At 47.4% G+C, this 18,314-nt stretch overlaps 2 protein-coding genes across 4 annotated transcripts in view; both read left to right on the top strand.

The window, feature by feature from the left end:
• The window catches only part of LOC119456513 (carboxypeptidase inhibitor-like), an 88,825-nt gene extending 73,165 nt beyond the window's left edge, over positions 1 to 15,660 (top strand). The window contains exons 1-3 of one of the 2 annotated variants that reach the window (XM_049669922.1): positions 3,579 to 3,743; positions 11,804 to 11,920; positions 15,403 to 15,660. In XM_049669922.1, coding sequence (XP_049525879.1) covers positions 3,692 to 3,743; positions 11,804 to 11,920; positions 15,403 to 15,527 — 294 coding nt within the window. In that variant the 5' untranslated portion in view covers positions 3,579 to 3,691 and the 3' untranslated portion in view covers positions 15,528 to 15,660. Of the gene's footprint in view, positions 1 to 3,578; positions 3,744 to 11,803; positions 11,921 to 15,402 lie in introns of those variants that run through there. The other variant, XM_049669923.1, reaches the window with a different exon arrangement.
• Positions 1 to 18,314, top strand: part of LOC125946460 (uncharacterized) — a 187,386-nt gene that overhangs the window by 88,749 nt on the left and 80,323 nt on the right. The window lies entirely within an intron of this gene.

Genomic DNA, 18,314 nt, shown 5'->3' on the forward strand with positions numbered 1-18,314 from the left:
TGAACTTCATCACAGTGCCGAGCTAGGTGGCCACGTGATCACTTTTCAATGGGTGCCCAGTCATTGTGGTGTGATTGGCAATGAACTCGCTGACAGTGAGGCAAGATCGACATTCTCTTCCTCTGATGAAGTACGGATTGCATACTCGCGACCTGACACCAACTCAATGATCAAGGCATTCATGCAGGGCCTTACGAAGGCATACAGAGCCCATGCTGACAACATCCATAGACGCCTACATGTGATCTATCCAGACGGTAAATTCTGTTTGGCCCCGAAGGTTACGCCGAGCAAAGCGTCATTGCTACACAGACTTCGGCTGGGCGTTGCTTTCACCCGTCGCTATACGCACACCTCATCGGCCAGTCGAACAGCCCTGATTGTGAACGCTGCCAGACACCACCTGAAACGCTGGAGCACATATTGTGTGATTGGCCAGCATATATGATGGAGCGAATGACGTTGGAAGGTTCCCTAGCCAGCGTTGGCAGGCTTTCGGAGGACGCTATCCTCGGCCCATAGTCTGACACTGCAACTTCAATGCGGGCAACTAAAGCGCTGTTTAAGTTTCTGCAGGACACGAAGCTAGACGAGCGGCTCTAGTCGGGCCACCGTCTAATGTACATAAGCACCTCTATTCATCATCATCCACCACAGTACTTTCCCTCCCCTTCCCTCTTCCCCAGTACAGAGTAGCAGACTAGTAGAGCACACTAGCTCAGGTCGACCTCTCTGTCTTTCCTATCAATAAAATCAATCTAATGAGTAATGATACTGTCATTAAAAATTACCACTTGCATAGGGCGGCAGTCGATTTTCTAATGTGCATCGTTTATCTTCTCCCGGGGGCCATTTTTCACCATCTAACAAGTGTTACAAAATTATCGCTCGGCGCAAGACGCGCCTTCATATCGGAACTTTCTCAACTGTTGTAGCCGATATTATAGCAAAAAAACTTGCCTAATCAGATTGTGTGCGCGATGGAAATAGCTGTGTGCATTCTAGAACTTCCGCGAGCGCAAGTGATTACGCTGAAATCTACAATGAGTATAGGTAATAGCCCACGAATTTGACCCGCAGGTCAGATTTTCGAAGACCGATGGTCGTGCTCACCGCTATCGTTGTGCTCTGACTGTTACTTGTTTTTCTGGGTACAAGAGCGCCAAATAAAGAGCTAGCTCACGCCTTTGGCAGTGTCTTATTTTGCACCGCCACGATATCGTGTCAATATGCTTGTCATATACGTGAAGCGTTACGCGGCAACCTAGCTTTCCTGAATATTTTCTCTCGGTAATTTTCAGGCATATCTGCACTGCTTCACACTGCGGCCTGGATATTAAGTAGGCCTCCAAACAGGCTGGGCACAATTACAATCGGTAACAATGTAGAGCAGAAGTTACTTATGCTAGAATATTCAGTGACGATAAACAGACGAGAACAGGAATCAATAGAAGACGAGTGTCAAGTTTTGTCTTCTTCTTTCTGGGGTTTTACGTGCCAAAACCAGTTCTGATTATGAGGTACGCCGTAGTGGAGGGCTCCGGATTAATTTTGACCACCTGGGGTTCTTTAACGTGCTCTACAACGCAAGCACACGGGCGTTTTTGCATTTCGCCTCCATCGAAATGCGGCCGGGTTTCGATACCGCGATCTCGTGCTCAGCAGCGCAACGCCTTAGCTGACTGAGCCACCGCGGCGGGTATCAAGCTTTGCTAAAAATTAAATTGTGGGGTTTTTACGTGCCAAAACCGCGATCTGATTATGAGGCACGCAGTATTGGGGGACTCCGGAAATTTGGACCACCTGGGGTTCTTTAAAGTGCACCTAAATCTAAGTACACGGGTGTTTTCGCATTTCGCCCCATCGAAATGCGGCCGCCGTGGCCGGGATTCGATCCCACGACCTCGTGCGCAGCAGCCCAACACCATAGATATACTGAGCAACCACGGTGGCTTTCAAGTTTTGTGTACCTGAATATTCTTAACATATATTCAAATATCAATGTCTAAATATGAATATTCTACAATATGTGCGACGAACTACCCAGCCAAGAATTGAGCTTAAGAAAATTTCTTAAGTACTTTGAATTTTTCCCTCCTTGCTCTGCAGCGAGGGCAGGGCCCGCTGCAGCATGTGTCAGCGTAATTGCCCCAACGTTGTCCCGGATCTTATTAGGGGATCCCGTGATTATCCCTTTCTTTAGTCAGAAACGTGTAACTTGTTGTCTAGAAATGGCCTGCGCATTTGCAAGAACAGTCTGCCAGCTTCAACGAAGGGGCCTCAAATATAATCGCGCTCTTATTCGTGTGTATGTTCTTGTCCCCGTTTGTACTGGGGCGCTGAATATTCTGCAATACGTGCGACCAGACACTTTATATACCATGAACGACCGGGCTCGAAATACTAGAGTCTTAGCCCGTCTGTACTCAAAACGAGCTTCTGAGAGCTTCTGCTGCCGTCGCCCGATCAGCAGCGCGATCGTTCACAAGCGCCGCCTATGGGTCAGGGTATCGTTTCGAGCGCCCCAGTAGGCCTCGCAGTTCTGACTCCGCGATGTGCCTCATTATACTGTCAAACATGGGCGCGAGCGCTGTGTGATCGTCGGTGCGGCGCTGGCTATTAACCACGATGCTTCTTATGCGAGCTGGTTGGTTCGCGACTATACGACAGCGGGGAGAACAGTGTTAAGGACAACGATGCCGCACTTGTTTGTCACTCTCCTAACGTCCTGTCCTTAGCGCTGTTTTCCTGCTGTTCCTACAACGACTGCTTCGACTCTTCTCGAGGCCACGCTGGCGGTCGTCGAAGCGCTGTCGCCACCGATTCAGACATCCATTCAGCGAACGCGCCCTCGATCAAACCGCGACGAGCTTCCTTCCAGCTCCCATAACAACTCGTTGTCTGATGTATAAGTCTGCACCGCGTGCACTGTGTCACGGTTGTATAACAAAAAGAGCGCCGTGCCACTAATTGCACTTGTTTCCTCCCGCCTCCATATTTGACGTTATTACAAAACGCAACAACCGCTGTGATGCCGCTCCACGGGCGCCAAAGTTTCGTCGCTTATTGCAACTGCCAGCTGCGCTACAGCAGCTGTTTGCTGGACTAGCGAACGCTCACTTTCCTCATTCGCGTTTAATGCGAAACCTTACCTTTAGTATATGTATATATATATATTATCTCACAAGACTTCGCCCGTTTCCTTCTGTCTGTCTTGTCTTTCGCGCTATTATTCGATGTACCTTCATCACGCACCAAGCAGCCGAAGTTGTTAGCATTCTGTTGCAGTTCACACATTACAAACTTGTATTCATCTTCAAATCGCAGCCCGTCACGGTTCACTTGCAACCGCCGCCGCAACACCCTGATCATAAACTGCACAAGGGTGCGCTTGTGTATCACGAAGGCAGCTGTCCTCCGCGAGGCCGGAAGGAAAAAAAGAAAAAAAGAAATATGGCGCAAGGGTAAGGGAGGCGGCGACGGAGGCCACGGCTTCGACGGTTGCGCGATTTTTCCTTTCCAAGTCGCCGCCACGCGCGGAAACAAAACAACTTTCGCTCGCCCCTCGACAGCACGTGGTCGGCACATCCCGTCGAAAGGGGGAAGAAAAGCGCGCCGCGCGCGATCGTGACGAGCATTCAAAAGCGACCGCTCTGACTCGAAGCCAGCCGACGATCCACTCCTGGCAGCCATGGCAGCAGCACCGTTTTTCGTCGTCTTCGTCTGCTTTGCCCTGCTACGAGGTTAGTTTTTTCACGTTGTTCTGTCAATTATGCGTCGTGCTATATACTGAGTTGGTGTTTTCCGCAAAGAATTTGTTAAGGTCCTCGGCCAACTTTCCGTTAAAAGCTGTAGCAGAATTTGCGTCACCATTGCCACACATTTGAACATCGATTCTATCTATCTATCTATCTATCTATCTATCTATCTATCTATCTATCTATCTATCTATCTATCTATCTATCTATCTATCTATCTATCTATCTATCTATCTATCTATCTATCTATCTATCTATCTATCTATCTATCTATCTATCTATCTATCTATCTATCTATCTATCTATCTATCTATCTATCTATCTATCTATCTATCTATCTATCAGGCCCAATGTCCAAAAGTCTTCCTTGTGTTCTACGATTACACAAGCGTTTACACGTCCTGTCCCGACAGGAACGCGACCGCACCGGCCGGGAGTCGGAACCCGTGCTGCAAAGGAGAAGACCATAGCTTTATTTTATTAGTAATGCGTTAACATTCTTGGGGTACTCGATGCACTTTCCGGGTGCTATGTACCGTTTTCCCGCCTGCCTGTGTCACTAGGTAGTCCGTGGTCTCATGGTTAGCGCATCGGGCGGCTTTGCTGAGGGTTCTAAACCGGATCAACTTGGGCCACTGAGTATGTGCCAGTGTGTACATACGGGCCGCTCTTAAAACGAATCTCTTTCGCGCCGACATGTGTAGATGCGGGACTGTTCGAAGAAACACTTTGACGCCGACTTGGAGCACTCGGCTGGTCTTCAGTGAACGCCTTTGGTGCCAAATTGGGTAACTAGGTATGAGCCAATGGGAATGTGCAGTTCTATAATGACAAAAAGATCCCCTAAATTTATCCGATGCTGAACAGAATCGAACCCACGTCACGAATATTTCTCACGGACAGAAACCCGGCCGACGCATTAGCCGACGCATGCCACAAATGCACTGGGTAGGTGCCGCTTTTCAGTGAACGCCTTTCACGCCAGTGCTTTAGCTAGCTGCGCCATGAATACATGTGCCGCTCTTCAATGAACGTCTCGCCAACTTGGGTCGCGGAGAATGTACCACTGAGTGAGCGGCAAGCGTTCGCAGAACACTTGGCGCGCCACGCTTGTCGTCTCGGAGGCCAGTCTTCTTGGCAGCGCCGCTAGATGGCGCCACGTGTCCAGAAAGACTAGGGTGCCTTAGGGTGCCTCGATGCCCAGCGCCGCTGGCATCGAGGCACCCTATGAAAGACGCGTGAGTGAGAGGAGCCGCGTTTTACTCGGCGTTCGTCCTGGTTCGTCCACACCGCGGTGCGCCGTTCAGTTCGGATGCCACGCGCAGGCTTTGCGGCGGCGGCGCTACATGGCGCCGAGCTTGACACAAAATGGAGGAAGCTGACCAGAAAATTGTCAATCAAATATTTGGACTGCAGGAGGGGTGCAAACCAGGAAACAGCGGTTAAGAAAAGAAACAGAGAGGGGTCTGTGGAATACAGGGATGCAGACGAAATCAGCACTGGGAACATACCGAACTTTCAAGCAAGAAATTGCCAAAGAAAATATCTACGATAATTCTAGGGGAAGCTGTTGTTTGAAGCCAGGACGGGAGTATTGCGGACTAAGATGTACCGAGGCAAGTACCAAGTTATAGACACGTTGTGCTGTGCGTGTGGAGAAGAAGAGGAAACGGCTGAACACCTCATACTTTTCTGTAAAGGGCTTAACCCTACAGTGCAAGGCAACGGGGCTGATTTTTTCAAAGCATTGGGGTTTAGGGACAGTGAACTTTAAGCGGGTAGAAATAACCAAACAGAGATTATCTGATTGGTGGATAAAATCAAGGCAGCGGTGAAATCTCACCCACCACAAAGTACAAAATATGTTAACAGTCACGGCTAGGTGGCGTATGCCACCGCCCGATTTAAAGGGTTCAGCCTCATCCATCCATCCACCCATCCATCCAAAGCGCGAAAGAGGGGTCCCGATGCAGTGCACGCATCATACGTACATACTCGCCGCGGTGATTAGTCGGCTAATAAGGCGTTGCGCTGCTGAGCACGAGATCGCGGGATCGAATCCCGGCCGCGACGCGGCCGCATTTCGATGGAGGCGAAATGCAAAAACGCCCGTGTGCTTGCGTTGTAGTGCACGTTAAAGAACCCCAGGTGGTCAAAATTAATCTGGAGCCCTCCACTACGGCGTGCCTCATAATCAGAACTGGTTTTGGCACGTAAAACCCCAGAAAGAAAAAGACTCATACGTACTATCGACCAAAAAAAGTTTACGGACCACGGGATCTCAGAAAAGGCTAAATATCCGAGCAGCCTTTAAAAGTAGCCAGTAAAACCGTACATCGCAAAGTTGTTCGCATATACCAGTAGAGGCTGGAAATGGGAATACCAGGCTGCGTTTTGAGGCTGCGGAGATATTCAGCTTTCTGTCAGATCCCTTGGTCCGTAAACTTTTTTGGTCGATAGTATATAACTAGTTACGACGGTGACAATAGACGTTGTGTCGCTGTATTCATTCAATGCTAACGCATTACCGTCGAGTTGTCGATCGTGAGGTGGGTTGTGCCGCAATTTTTTTGTCCCCTTACAGCAAGAAGGACATCGATCTCTGAGCGTACGATATTAAACAAGCGTGAACGCGATTTTCTACAACGCGTGTAGCACGCCGTTGAAGTGCTCATACTTCCTCAAGGCCTACGATGACATGCTGGAGCGTTACTATCCGACTTGCGACGGCGGCACCCAATTCTGGTTTTCAGAGAGCTTGTACAGACACTTGCGTTCTGTAAGTGTTTTGTGTACAGAAGGTGAATGTATTGCAACGCGACGAGAAAAAGAGGTTGAATAGGACGATGACGACGGTCCCTGAGGCAAGCGGCAGCATTTCAACGGCTGTCTTCCCGATCAATCATCTTTGCTAGCATTCATCTGTGAATAAATACGCAATCATCCGTAACAGTTTTGCTGGACGGGCGTGGTAACCCCCGTACCCGAGGCACCATGGCGTGCCTCATAATTATATCGCGATTTTGGCACGTAAAACCCCAGAAGTTATTATCCGTGAAAAAAGAAAAGAAAGGCAGTGATGCGCTACGCTGGCCTTGGCGCTTAAACTGTGACTTCCCGAGGCTCTTCACGAGGCTGCATGTGTTACGTAATCAACTGTAGATGGCACGTGTTCCTGTTCGAAAGTCATGTTCGCCTATCGCAGATTGGCCATTCTTCACTGTTTCGCTGTCCAGCCGTTCGCGTGACTTGTTTTTTTGCCATGATCGGCGGCGTCGAGCCACGGACACGCATGCGCTTAAGAAAAAAATGTGGAGGACTTCTTTCCCCACTTTTTTTCCTCTTACGGGCGTGATCTATTCGGCACACAGCGCTGTCTCGTTTACAAGCGTGCCAGCCAAAATGAGGCGCGACGTTGTTTCGACGTTCACCGCCATGTTCCAGCCGGCCCATATCGCAGAGAGCGTAAACCTTGGATAACGTGCTCATATATCTTCGACGTTTCGCAGCACAGCGCTTCGTAAATGTGTACAGCCATGTCTGGGTCGTCTCGGATCAAGGCGTCAGTCTCTCGGTCATGCACTCGCTTCAGTCCGATTGGTGTCGCGGCGGAGTAAAGTGACTGATCTCTTTCAGTCCCTTCTTCGTTCTCATATACAGGGTGTTTCATTTTAGCTGCACCAAATTTTTAAAGATTGCCTGTGGCAGATAGCACAATTATAATCGTTGATCTAAACTACTCGATGAAGCGGCCATTACTTCCACGAGAAATGAAAACGCCTAATTGAATAATTAACATAATTACGCTAATGAACTTTTAAACTAATTATTTTACGGCACATCTTTAAATCTACGAATTATAGCCGCTGAGTTCGCCAGGCGTATCCATTTGGAACTAATTCTCAGGACTAGAACAGTTTCGAGATATGAATTTTCAAAGTGTCCGACGAAATACATGGGCGTTCCAGTTAACTTTTTGAGGAAAACACTGTTTTATGCATTGAAGCACAAATTTAACTGTAACGCCCATGCATTTCGCCGGACACCTTGAAAATATCTCGAAACTGGTTCAGTCCTGCGAATTCGTTCTAAGTGGATACGCCTTGCGAACTCAGCGGCTATAATTCGTAGATTGAAAGATGTGCCGTAAAATAATTATTTAAAAAGTTAATTACCGTAATTATGGTAATTATTCAATTAGGCGTTTTGATTTCTCGGGGAAGTAATGGCCGCCTCATCCAGTATTTTAGATCAACGGTTATAATTGTGCTATCTGCCACAGGCAATTTTTCAAAATTTGGTGCAGCTAAAATGAAACACCCTGTATGTCAGACTGACTTCTTCTTTTCCTAAAATATGTGTGCCGTTTTATGTGTGCCGTCATAACTCCGGCGACCGAACGACGTAGCAGCTTGGCTAACGATCTACTAGAGCGTTGCCTGCAAAGCAACGTCTGGCCGCCATGTGCTTATGTTGACTGGGAGCCAATCCGAAAGAAAATGAAACTTCGTAGCAGCGCTAGCGAACCCGCTGAAGGAACGCTTGCAATCGGGGCAGGCTATTGAGAGACTTTTGACTTTTTAAGCTTTGTTTCTGCTTTTTCTTGGCTTTGTCGCGGGCTTTCACAAATAAACCAAGCCAGTTGACACTCAGCGCTTATCCTGGTGTAATCTTGTCATAGGGCTGCTTTCAAGCTGTAACCCCAATCCCGCCTAATAACTCTTTACGCTTCTTGCCGTAAGGAAAGTCAACTCTAAAGCACCATCTCAAAGATGTAGCCTATAAAGTAAAATAAGCACCAATATGCTAAAACAGTTGCTTGCATTTTCATCCAGTAAGATTGTGACCATCGTAGAATGTGTAAGCGCGACAGAACGAGGACGTATAGAAAGCAAGACACACACAGTGTGTCTGTTTCTTCCTACGTCCTCGTTCAGTCGCGCTTACACATTCTACCATGGATTCTAACCAACTAGCCCGCCAACGTGTTTTAACCAAGATTGTGACGCCGTCATTCGTGAGTGCGGAGAATGGCGCCTGCTGCGGTTCCGAAACGCCATCGTGCGCTATACTATATCTCAACTCCTTTCTTTCTTTCTTTCTTTCTTTCTTTCTTTCTTTCTTTCTTTCTTTCTTTCTTTCTTTCTTTCTTTCTTTCTTTCTTTCTTTCTTTCTTTCTTTCTTTCTTTCTTTCTTTATTTATTTATTTATTTATTTATTTATTTATTTATTTATTTCCGGTCTTTCTTTCTTTCCGGTCTTTCGCAGAAACCACGCCGAAAGAGAGATCTGTAGTGAACTGGTTATGAAGCAACTTCTTGTGAATGTGATCCTCCTACTACTTCTAGGCCTAGATGAGGCATGTTTCATGCGCTGTGCGGTGTGCAGAAACACGATAACACGCCAAGGACGTCCTGAATTACGAAAGTACAAGTATACAAGCGAAATAAAAATTAATTGAGACGCGGTGGTGTGACATACATGATGGCACTGACGACGCGTAGACAGCGGAAACCGATAACTGGGCGACGTCGTATACAGGGTGTGCGCGCGCGTGTGCAAGAGAAAGACAGATAGAACGAGGCAATTCGCGACATCACCAAGGTCGCTTGAAACGTTAGGGCAGTACAGAACTATTGTTATTCATATTAGAGCAGCGGTTCTTCCAGACGGAAGCCAGTACACGGCCACGCTAGAATTCTGGCCTCTGCAGGCATTCGTCTGGAAAAAAATGTGCACACCTCGCAACTACCACATCCAACTCCAGTCAGTCCAGAGGGCCCACGACATCGCAACGGGATTTCGCCTCCCGATGCCGTCGTGGGCGGAGCCACGGACTTCACCTGAGGGAGCCTTCGGCTCCCCCTGGCCAGTTTCTCAGGACCAATAAAAGTTCTTGTCACCGTCACCTCGCCACTCTAAGTAACAATAGTACAGTGCGTGGATCCTTCGATCGTTATTAGGCATGACAGACAGACAGACAGACGAAGAACTTTAATGAAGGTCCTGAGAAGCTCCTCATGATCGTAAATACGATCATGCATGATACGAAAATTTTACAAACAGTTTTTATCATGATGGCTTCCGCCAATACATAGTTTGCACGTGCGTCACTTCCGCACCGGTCCGCGAGCCTGTCCGCCATCTTTAGGCACCTGCGGGCCTGCGGAAGCGTGCTGGGGCAGGCTGCGCGCGCGCTGACGCGTTGTTGATCCGAAGTTCCTTCTCGCGTCGTGATCATGCCAATCTGCGCGATTTTCGGTTGCCGCACAGGAGGTACCACTGCCGCGAAGCCGAGCTACGCAGAACCGGGCGTAGGTCCACACCAAACGTAATAACATGGCAGTGCGAACGCACAAGAATGCTGTCGGAGAAACGTCGGTGCTTGTGGCTTTCCCGGATAAATCGGAAGGACCTGAACAACGTGCGTGTCGTCACTTTGTTTCGGGCGAGTATATAACACGTCAAAACACTGCACATCACGCATGATCGTAAAAGGGCGGCAGCGAAAGCCCCGTACTGGTTGGTGACCACCCGCTCCCACACGCATAGTCGCCTTTACCGCTCTGAAAGACGCCCGTGTACTTGTGTTGTAGTGCACGTTAAAGAACTCTGGGCGGTCAAAATTATCCCGGAACCCTCCACTGCCACGTGTTTCACAATTAGATCGTGGTTTTAGCACGGAAAACCCCAATTTTGTTTTTGTTTTCTTTAACGGCCTACAAACTGCTTCGCATCGTCATTTCTGGGTATGTGTGCTTCGCTTAGCGATATGCTAAGCAATATTTGAATGTCTACATGCTTTCAATATAGTGGGCTACTTCTATTTAACGCAACAAAATTCACATGCACGGACATGCACCTAACTCTAAACCAAAACTCGCAGAAAGAAACGAACACATGTTTTGAAGCTTGGGGAAAAAGTGCATATAGGTGAACCATTGTGGCAAGAAAGCTTTGCCTGAATGAAGCAGCACAAAAAATACTGAGATAGTCTTCTCTGCCGCACGCCAAGAAACATATGCTTTCATTGACTCACCTCGCCGAGGACGATGGTAAGACCCGACGACAGGCGCTTCGCTGCAACCTTCCTCGTCCAACCGCTCGTGAAGTAATTGTGCGCCTTCAGCTATTTGTAAGCCTTTATTTCGTTCAGCGTGACGTAGCTCGTGGGCGGGACAAGATAATTAATAATATCCATGTACGTCGTGGCCGGGTGTGTTATCCACGCCAACGTGCAGCTACTTTGGGTCCACGCCGTCGCACATTCCGACCTTTGTAGCGAGCCCGCGTCGGCCCTACAAGCTCGTCCTGTAGAAAGGGCAAAATTCAGGGCTCCTGACTTTTGCCATCGCAAAGCTTTCACGAAAGCAAACACGCGGCGCTAACACGTAGAAACGAACGCCGAACACAAACGCAGCGGGCCAGCGGCTAGTAGCGAGGTGCCTAGCGATGGCGGACGGTCGGGGCAGGCGGCGGATATGACGTCACGTGCAAACTATGTATAATCAGTTAGCTATCCTATTTCCGCGCATATGCGTATTGTAGTGATAAGAAGATTGGTCATCAACCCAGGGTACTGCAAACATCGAAGTGGAAGCGCTGTAGTGCATAAGATGTGTACACACGAAGACGTTGGTGGTATAAAACACACACACACACAAAAAAAGCAACAACAGCCTGAAGTGCCTTATTGCGTCTCCACACTCGCCAATGTGCGCGGAATTTTTTTTTTTTTTTTTTTTTGAAGGGGGGGGGGGGGGAGCTTATTTAGTGCGTTTGGGAACCGGGTACCCAGTAACGGCACATCGCACCTTCAATTCTGAAAATGTGGAAACGGTGTAAAAGGACAAGGATGGCGTGGGGGAGCATATAATTGACACATTTGCACCGGGTATCGTAGCATCCGCCGTCCTCAATAGGTCTCCCATCCTCATTTTGCTACTATGTGTCCATTTCATAAATCACACATGAAATCATCCACCTCCGCAATTTCGTGTTTTCACTCAAAGTCTCGTATCTCGCCTCTCTTTATTCGCGTGAAGCATCCAGCCAGGCCAACGACTGCGTTTCCAGGGGCCACGGCTGTCTTCCGCAGTCCGACTGTCCGCAGGAAGCTCGCCTTAGCTACGAAGGCTGCTCGACCGTCTGCTGTGACTTGTGTAAGTCCACTGCACCGTCCTGAAGTATTACCTTAAATCTTAAAGCAGCTCCTTTGAAATCAGGTAGAAACGTGCATGGTATGGTGGTGTGTGTCCGCGGGAGTCAATTCTTGCCTCATAACTATGGTGCACAAAGAATTTGTACCGCATGCTATTGTTTATTTTTATTTTTTTAGGGTAACCATAGCGCCTGTGTGACATTACAGTGGGAAGGTAACAAAGGGAGTACAAAACAATACAAAAGGTGTTACAACACTAAGAGTAAGCGCATGTAAATCGAATAGTAAATAAAAAAGAAAGCTTAACATGTAGCTAAGAAAACGACACATTCAGCAAGATTACACAACTACAAGCATGCACCACCGAATCAAGTTATAATGAAAATAAAAATGCATCATTAGATATATTGCAAACGATATGTGACAATTTATTCCAGTCACGGATCGTTTTAGAGAAGAAAGACATCCTAAAAATATCAGTCCTACATTGCAATTTTTTTTTTTTACTTTATGAATGTGGTCAAGGCATACACAAGTATAGTCTGGCTTTGACAGCAATCTACTGGTGCAAGAGCGAGGGTACTACGCAAAATATGTATTACAGTGCTGCCAATATCATTCGAGTTTACGTAGTTAAGGCATCGGGCAGGTCGAGTACAAAGCTCATACTAAGAATCGTGTATGATATATCTGACTAGCACTTTGGGACATAACGCGGCGCAGCGAAAAAGTTATACTAGATGAGGGACACATACAGAAACATGTTACAGGGGCCACTAGCGACTTCTTTTGTTAGATGTTGTTAGTGTCGTCTGTGTGTGTGAGTGACGTGTGTGACACAGGTGTGTGTGACACAGGTGTGTGTGACACAGAAACAGGCCACAGGCGCTACTAACGACTTCTTTTGTTGAAAGTTGTTAGTAGCACCTTTGACGTGTGCCTGTCTTTCATTGTCGTCGTGTCACTGCGCTGCACTATGTACCAAAGTGTCAGCCAGTTCTTTCTTTAACCTAATTCTTGGTTTAGTGCGTAAACTTCTTGTGGGGTTTATACTAAGCCTGCGCGTTGCATAAACTACACACGTCACAGGCGCTCCCTAACAACTTCTAACAAATTAAGTCGTTAGTAGCACCTGTGACATATAGTCGTCAGCAATATGAAAGGGAACAGCATAATCTTTTTTTTTTTTCATACGACCGTAGTGGCTACACACCCATGCCCTTCATAAAAACTTTCAAAGAAACTAAACGTTCAACAGAAAAGCTGATTGTAACGCATCAAGTTCCTAAGACTTGAACCCACGCATTAAAAATTATCGTCATTTAAAAAAAGAATTCGCTGTTCTCTTTCATATTTCTCACGGCTGTCTCTATTTTAGTAGTGTCCGTTACATGTTACTATGCATCTTTAATCGTGGTTTGTATCGTTGTGCTGCATTATGTCATTAAGCAAGTGCCCAACAACATGTCCCCCTTTCGGCTATATAAGCATTAGCTTATTCTGTCTGATATTCAGGCAGTTAGTATGACCCAAAACGAAAAGTAACCCCAATTTATAGCATAAAAATCTGCACATTTTCTGTGAAATAAATGTCTTTGTGCATTTCAGGCAATCATTCGTCCCGAAATACTTATAGGTATGCCTAGTTTTTGTTTTTCTTTCTTTTTAAAGCTTCAGCGCCCTTTGAGAAAGAAGAGGGACTGTATTCTCAATAAAATTAGGATGCTAAAGAGTAGACGTCAGTCGATCATGATGTGGGACATATTATTAGCGATGGCGGCCGGCAAACATCGCTTACGAAAGAAAACCTGTGTGAATTTGGACCAAGGCTACCGATGCGGGTCAAGTGTGGGCATTCTCTATGACAGCGCTCGTTTACTTTTAGTGCCTTCATCACTGCGTGTTCACCGGCAAATGATCGACACCTTCGCGATCAAGTACGGCAAATGTCTTTCCCAGGGCGCAGAATGTGCTATGCGTGTGTTCCCGGCCGGGGAAGAATTTGTTTACAAAACAAAGACCGCAATAATCTGCTTACACGAGTGGTCCGTTCCAGCTGCATAAAATGATGAGTTCGATTCCCGGCCGCAACAAACACATTCCTGTGGAGGAATACTACCAAAACCCCTGTGTGCTTTTGTGTATTTTATCTATAGGCGCATGTTACCATGCGCTCAAATCGGGAGGCGTTCACGGCGGCCCCTCTCATAGCTTACAGTGTAAGTGTGGCAGATTAAACACTGATAATTGATCCTCGGAGACGTCCTATGTCTGAAGGTCACATAAGCTTAACACTTTATTATGAGATGCACCACTAGACGATTTTATCTTGAGCATGGCTACTTGCACCATCTGAAGTGTTCGTACGTATATAGGGAGTTTCCTTGCGGCGTACCTTATTATCCTTAATGGGGACATTTATGTCACAGTAATATCGTCACATAAGTCATTCTTTGAAAAACTCGCAGTCGGCGTCCGTACGTCCAAGCCTGCTCTAACGTTTCTACTTGCTACTTTTGTCTTTTGCGACATTCTTGTTTGCTGCGCTTTCCTGTATGCATTATAGATGTTACAATTCCTTTGCAATATGTACACATGTTATATACCTTCACTGACGTTTTGTTTATGTTAACAGTTTTTATCTTATCATGTACCATTTTCACTGTGCATTTGCTTCGTGTTTGTACTGTTACTATTATTATACAGGGTGTTCCAGCCAATACTTTCAAATATTTTTATAGGTTGCCTGTGGCAGATAGTACAATTCTAGTTCATAAACTGATCTACTCGAAGAGGCGGACAGTACTTGCACAAAATATTGAACTACATAATATCACTAGTGATGTTTTTGACTAATTACGTTATGTTCCACATTGCAATTTACAAATTCTAGCGGTGTAGTTCGCAAGGCGCATCCACTTGGAACGAATTCTCAGGACGACACCAGTTTCCAGATATTAATTCCCGAAATTTGCGGAGACATGCATTGGCATTCCAGTTACTTTTGTGCTTCAATGCATAAAACTACGTTTTGTTAAGAACTGGAACGTCATAGCATTTCTCCAGAAAGTTGGGGAATTAATATCTCGAATCGGGTATCATAGTGAGAATTAGTTCCAAGTGGATCCGCCTTGCGAACTCCACGCCTACAATTTGTAAATTGCAATATGAGCCATAAGGTCATTAGTTAAAATTAATTAGTGAATTTCTATTAATTCGTTGATTATGTATTTCAATTTTTTGTGCAAGTAATGTCCGCTTCTTCGACTAGACCAGCTCATGAACTAGAATTGTGCTTCTGCCACAGGCAACCATTAAATCTTTTTGAAAGTGTTCGCTGAAACACCATGTATAACCAGCTGCCTTGTCACCTGAGAGTGGCCGGCAGCTTAAACATGTGAATAAATCGAAAGCGATATAAATTATGCGTGCAGAACCTCACGTGTTCTTTTTTTTTTTTTTTTGCGCGCGCACGTGGTACAGCGAAACTAACCGGCTGCAAGGGCAAGGGAGGCGAGTGCAACCCGCTCAACCGGGATTGCAAAGAGCTGGAAGGAGAAAGCGCATCCTGCCCCAAGGACCAGAAATGCTGCGTATGGCTCAACTAACGGAAGCTCGTCCCGTACGGCACCCAGCTATTAGTGCTCTTGGGTTGCTAGGGACGCAGCCTACGACGTCGTCGTTATGCTCATTCGAACGCAAAACACTTAAAACGAGTTACGAATAAAGGTGACGAATAAATGCAGTTGAATGGAATGGTGGCTCCTCAGCTCTTTACTCGAGATAAGCTGGCATTCAGGAAATGCAGTGCACCGAGAGATGTGACCGAGAGTAAAGATTAAATGAAATCACCATACACGGATATACGAGTTTCTCCTCTTTTGGTTGCAATGTGGGCTTGTTGGTAACGCATCTTGGAGGGTTTACGGTAGCGCGATTAAAACACAGGACAAAGATCTTGCGCTGGTGTAGTTCAAACACTGCTCAAATCCTGCGCTTAATGTAGCTGCAATCCTGCTCAAGTTCTGCGCTTGGGTAGTTCAAATCCAGCGCTAATGCAGCTCCACTAACGTGGAACCTGGGGAAGTGCGAAGCAGTGACGCGCCGGTGTTTCCCTTATGTTAACTCACCGTTGGTTTGAACTACACAAGCGCAGGATTTGAGCAGGATTGGAGCTACATTAAGTGCTGGATTTAAATTATGCGCTTGTGTAGTTCAAATCCAGTACTAATGCAGCTCCACTAACGTGCAACCTGGGGAAGTGCGAAGCAGTGATGCGCCGGTGTTTCCTATATGTTATTCTTGTGCTATTCTTGCACAAGTGAGGAGGAATCGAGCGCTTGTGGGGTGGTGGCGCCCTCACTTGCGCTGCGCTGGTACCAGACTGGCGTTTCGGAAGCGATTTTCACGAGTTTCTGCTAATTCCCGCATATCCAATGCGGGTATGCGCCACACGTCATGATATTATCGTTAATCAAGACGTAACTGAAGAACATGTGATGTTATTGATGTCATGACCTATCAGTCATGTTAGTCATACATTCGTACCCTTCCTTGAGCTCGGGCCCAGGACGCGGCCCGAGCTTAAGGCATTCTGGAATGAGGACGCCTCTCCAAAGATGCATTTACATAATAAAGATGTTTATTCTCTCTCTCTTGTACCCTTCCATGCCAATTTTGGTACATACCACGTGAACGAGACACGAGTTTTCGGCGGATCTTGTTTTGGCGCGCTACCACGACGACATGACATCACATTAGACGCCGACAGCGCGGGTCCCTAAAGTGCTTCGCACTTAAAAGGAGACACACACGGACACGTGTGTCCCTGTGTGTCTTCTTTTGTCCCGTCTTTTAATCGCGCTACCTACCGTAAACCTTCAAATTCTCCTCTTTTGCCACGAAAGAGATAAGACATATGGACGTCCGAGATGCGCCGTCAGAGACCGTCACAGGTCATGCTTCTAAGCAGTGGTCGATACAAAAAAGGGTCGCTTTCCCCGACACATGCCAGCAGTCTGCGCTGACGATGATGAACATGCAGCGGGCTTGGTCTATGGACATTACTTGTTTAAGAGGTTTGGCGTTCGTCGTTGCTGCCTCACTCGGTCGTTGTTTCCTTGCCCGAATAGCGGCCCTGTATAATAAACACGAGCGACCTGTCAGTGGAGACTGCTCGAGATAAACCTGCCCTGGATAAACGCTAAACGGGGCGTTCTACTCCGGCGGCGGCTGCGTATGGCGGCGGCTGCGTTCGCGTTTTAAACGAGATGCTTTCTCACTCCAGCGTTTTGACAGCGAGTGTGCGCGGTCATCGAGTGAGATGTGCTCATGTTTGCTTGTGCCCGTGTGACACCGTGCTGGATAATTTAGTTAGTACGAGAAAGTTTACAAGTTTATACCGCCGATAAAACTACTATCCTTACTTCGTACAGCTGAATACTAATTTGCTATCGCAATCGATGATTCGACTTTCGGGCGAAACTGCGGCTTTCTTTCACAACTTGGCATGGTTAACGGCACACGGAGCAGCCCTGCGCCGGGAATAAAGCCGTCAAGCTATTTGCGCCTCAACGCGCGCCACGCCTGTGGAGTAAGCCAAGATATTGTGTTACCGGAAGCTGTGTTTGCCCGCCGACATTCCGCGAAAGTTGTTGTTTCAAACGTTTATATCAGGCGAAAAAATGTGAGCAGCTTGCACTAGTGGTGCAAGGCTGGAGTAAACAGCGGAGCTGGTGATCGACCTAGCTTCTTCTAGGTTTTACTAGGCTTGGCTAAGCTTTGCTAGGAAATGCTAAGTGCTGCCAGATACGGTATTCCGAAATTGGCTCATCGCCGACGCGCAGATTCTCGCTTGGCCGCGCGACGCGCTTCAAGATGAGCGGCTTCTTCGGGTGTCCGGATCTTCTTTGGTCGTCCCATGTCAAGACTACATGTACTCGCCACACAGTCAACCGTTGGAGTCAACGAGAGTTCTGCCGCCGTCGCGGCGGCTCCGAGCTATATTTACCCGGTGCTGTCTCGACCAAGCTGTTCCTCCACACTTTCTGGGGGGTGGCTGGTCGAAACCTGCCGAGCAGCCGCCAGAGGCGCCGGCTGCAGTCACGGGCACCGCGCTCGTTCGGCGCGAACACGGGGAATCGCGGACAGCGTCGGCAGCAGCTCTCCGCGTTGCCTCGTTGGTGCTGCTACAATTTCTTTAACTCTCTCTCTCTCTCTCTGCCGAGCATAGCGCGTGCCACGCGCATGCTCTCCTTCCCTCTACTTAACGTCCCATGTCAAGGCAACATGTGCACGGCACGGAGAGGAGGCGAAGCACACGCCGCTCCGCGAGGTGGTTGCTAGGCAACACGAGGTGACGTCATCGCCAGGCGTAGTTTTTTTGTTCGCACTAC

The sequence above is a fragment of the Dermacentor silvarum genome, chromosome 6 (genome assembly GCF_013339745.2).
Source record: "Dermacentor silvarum isolate Dsil-2018 chromosome 6, BIME_Dsil_1.4, whole genome shotgun sequence".
In the NCBI taxonomy this organism is placed as follows: domain Eukaryota; kingdom Metazoa; phylum Arthropoda; class Arachnida; order Ixodida; family Ixodidae; genus Dermacentor; species Dermacentor silvarum.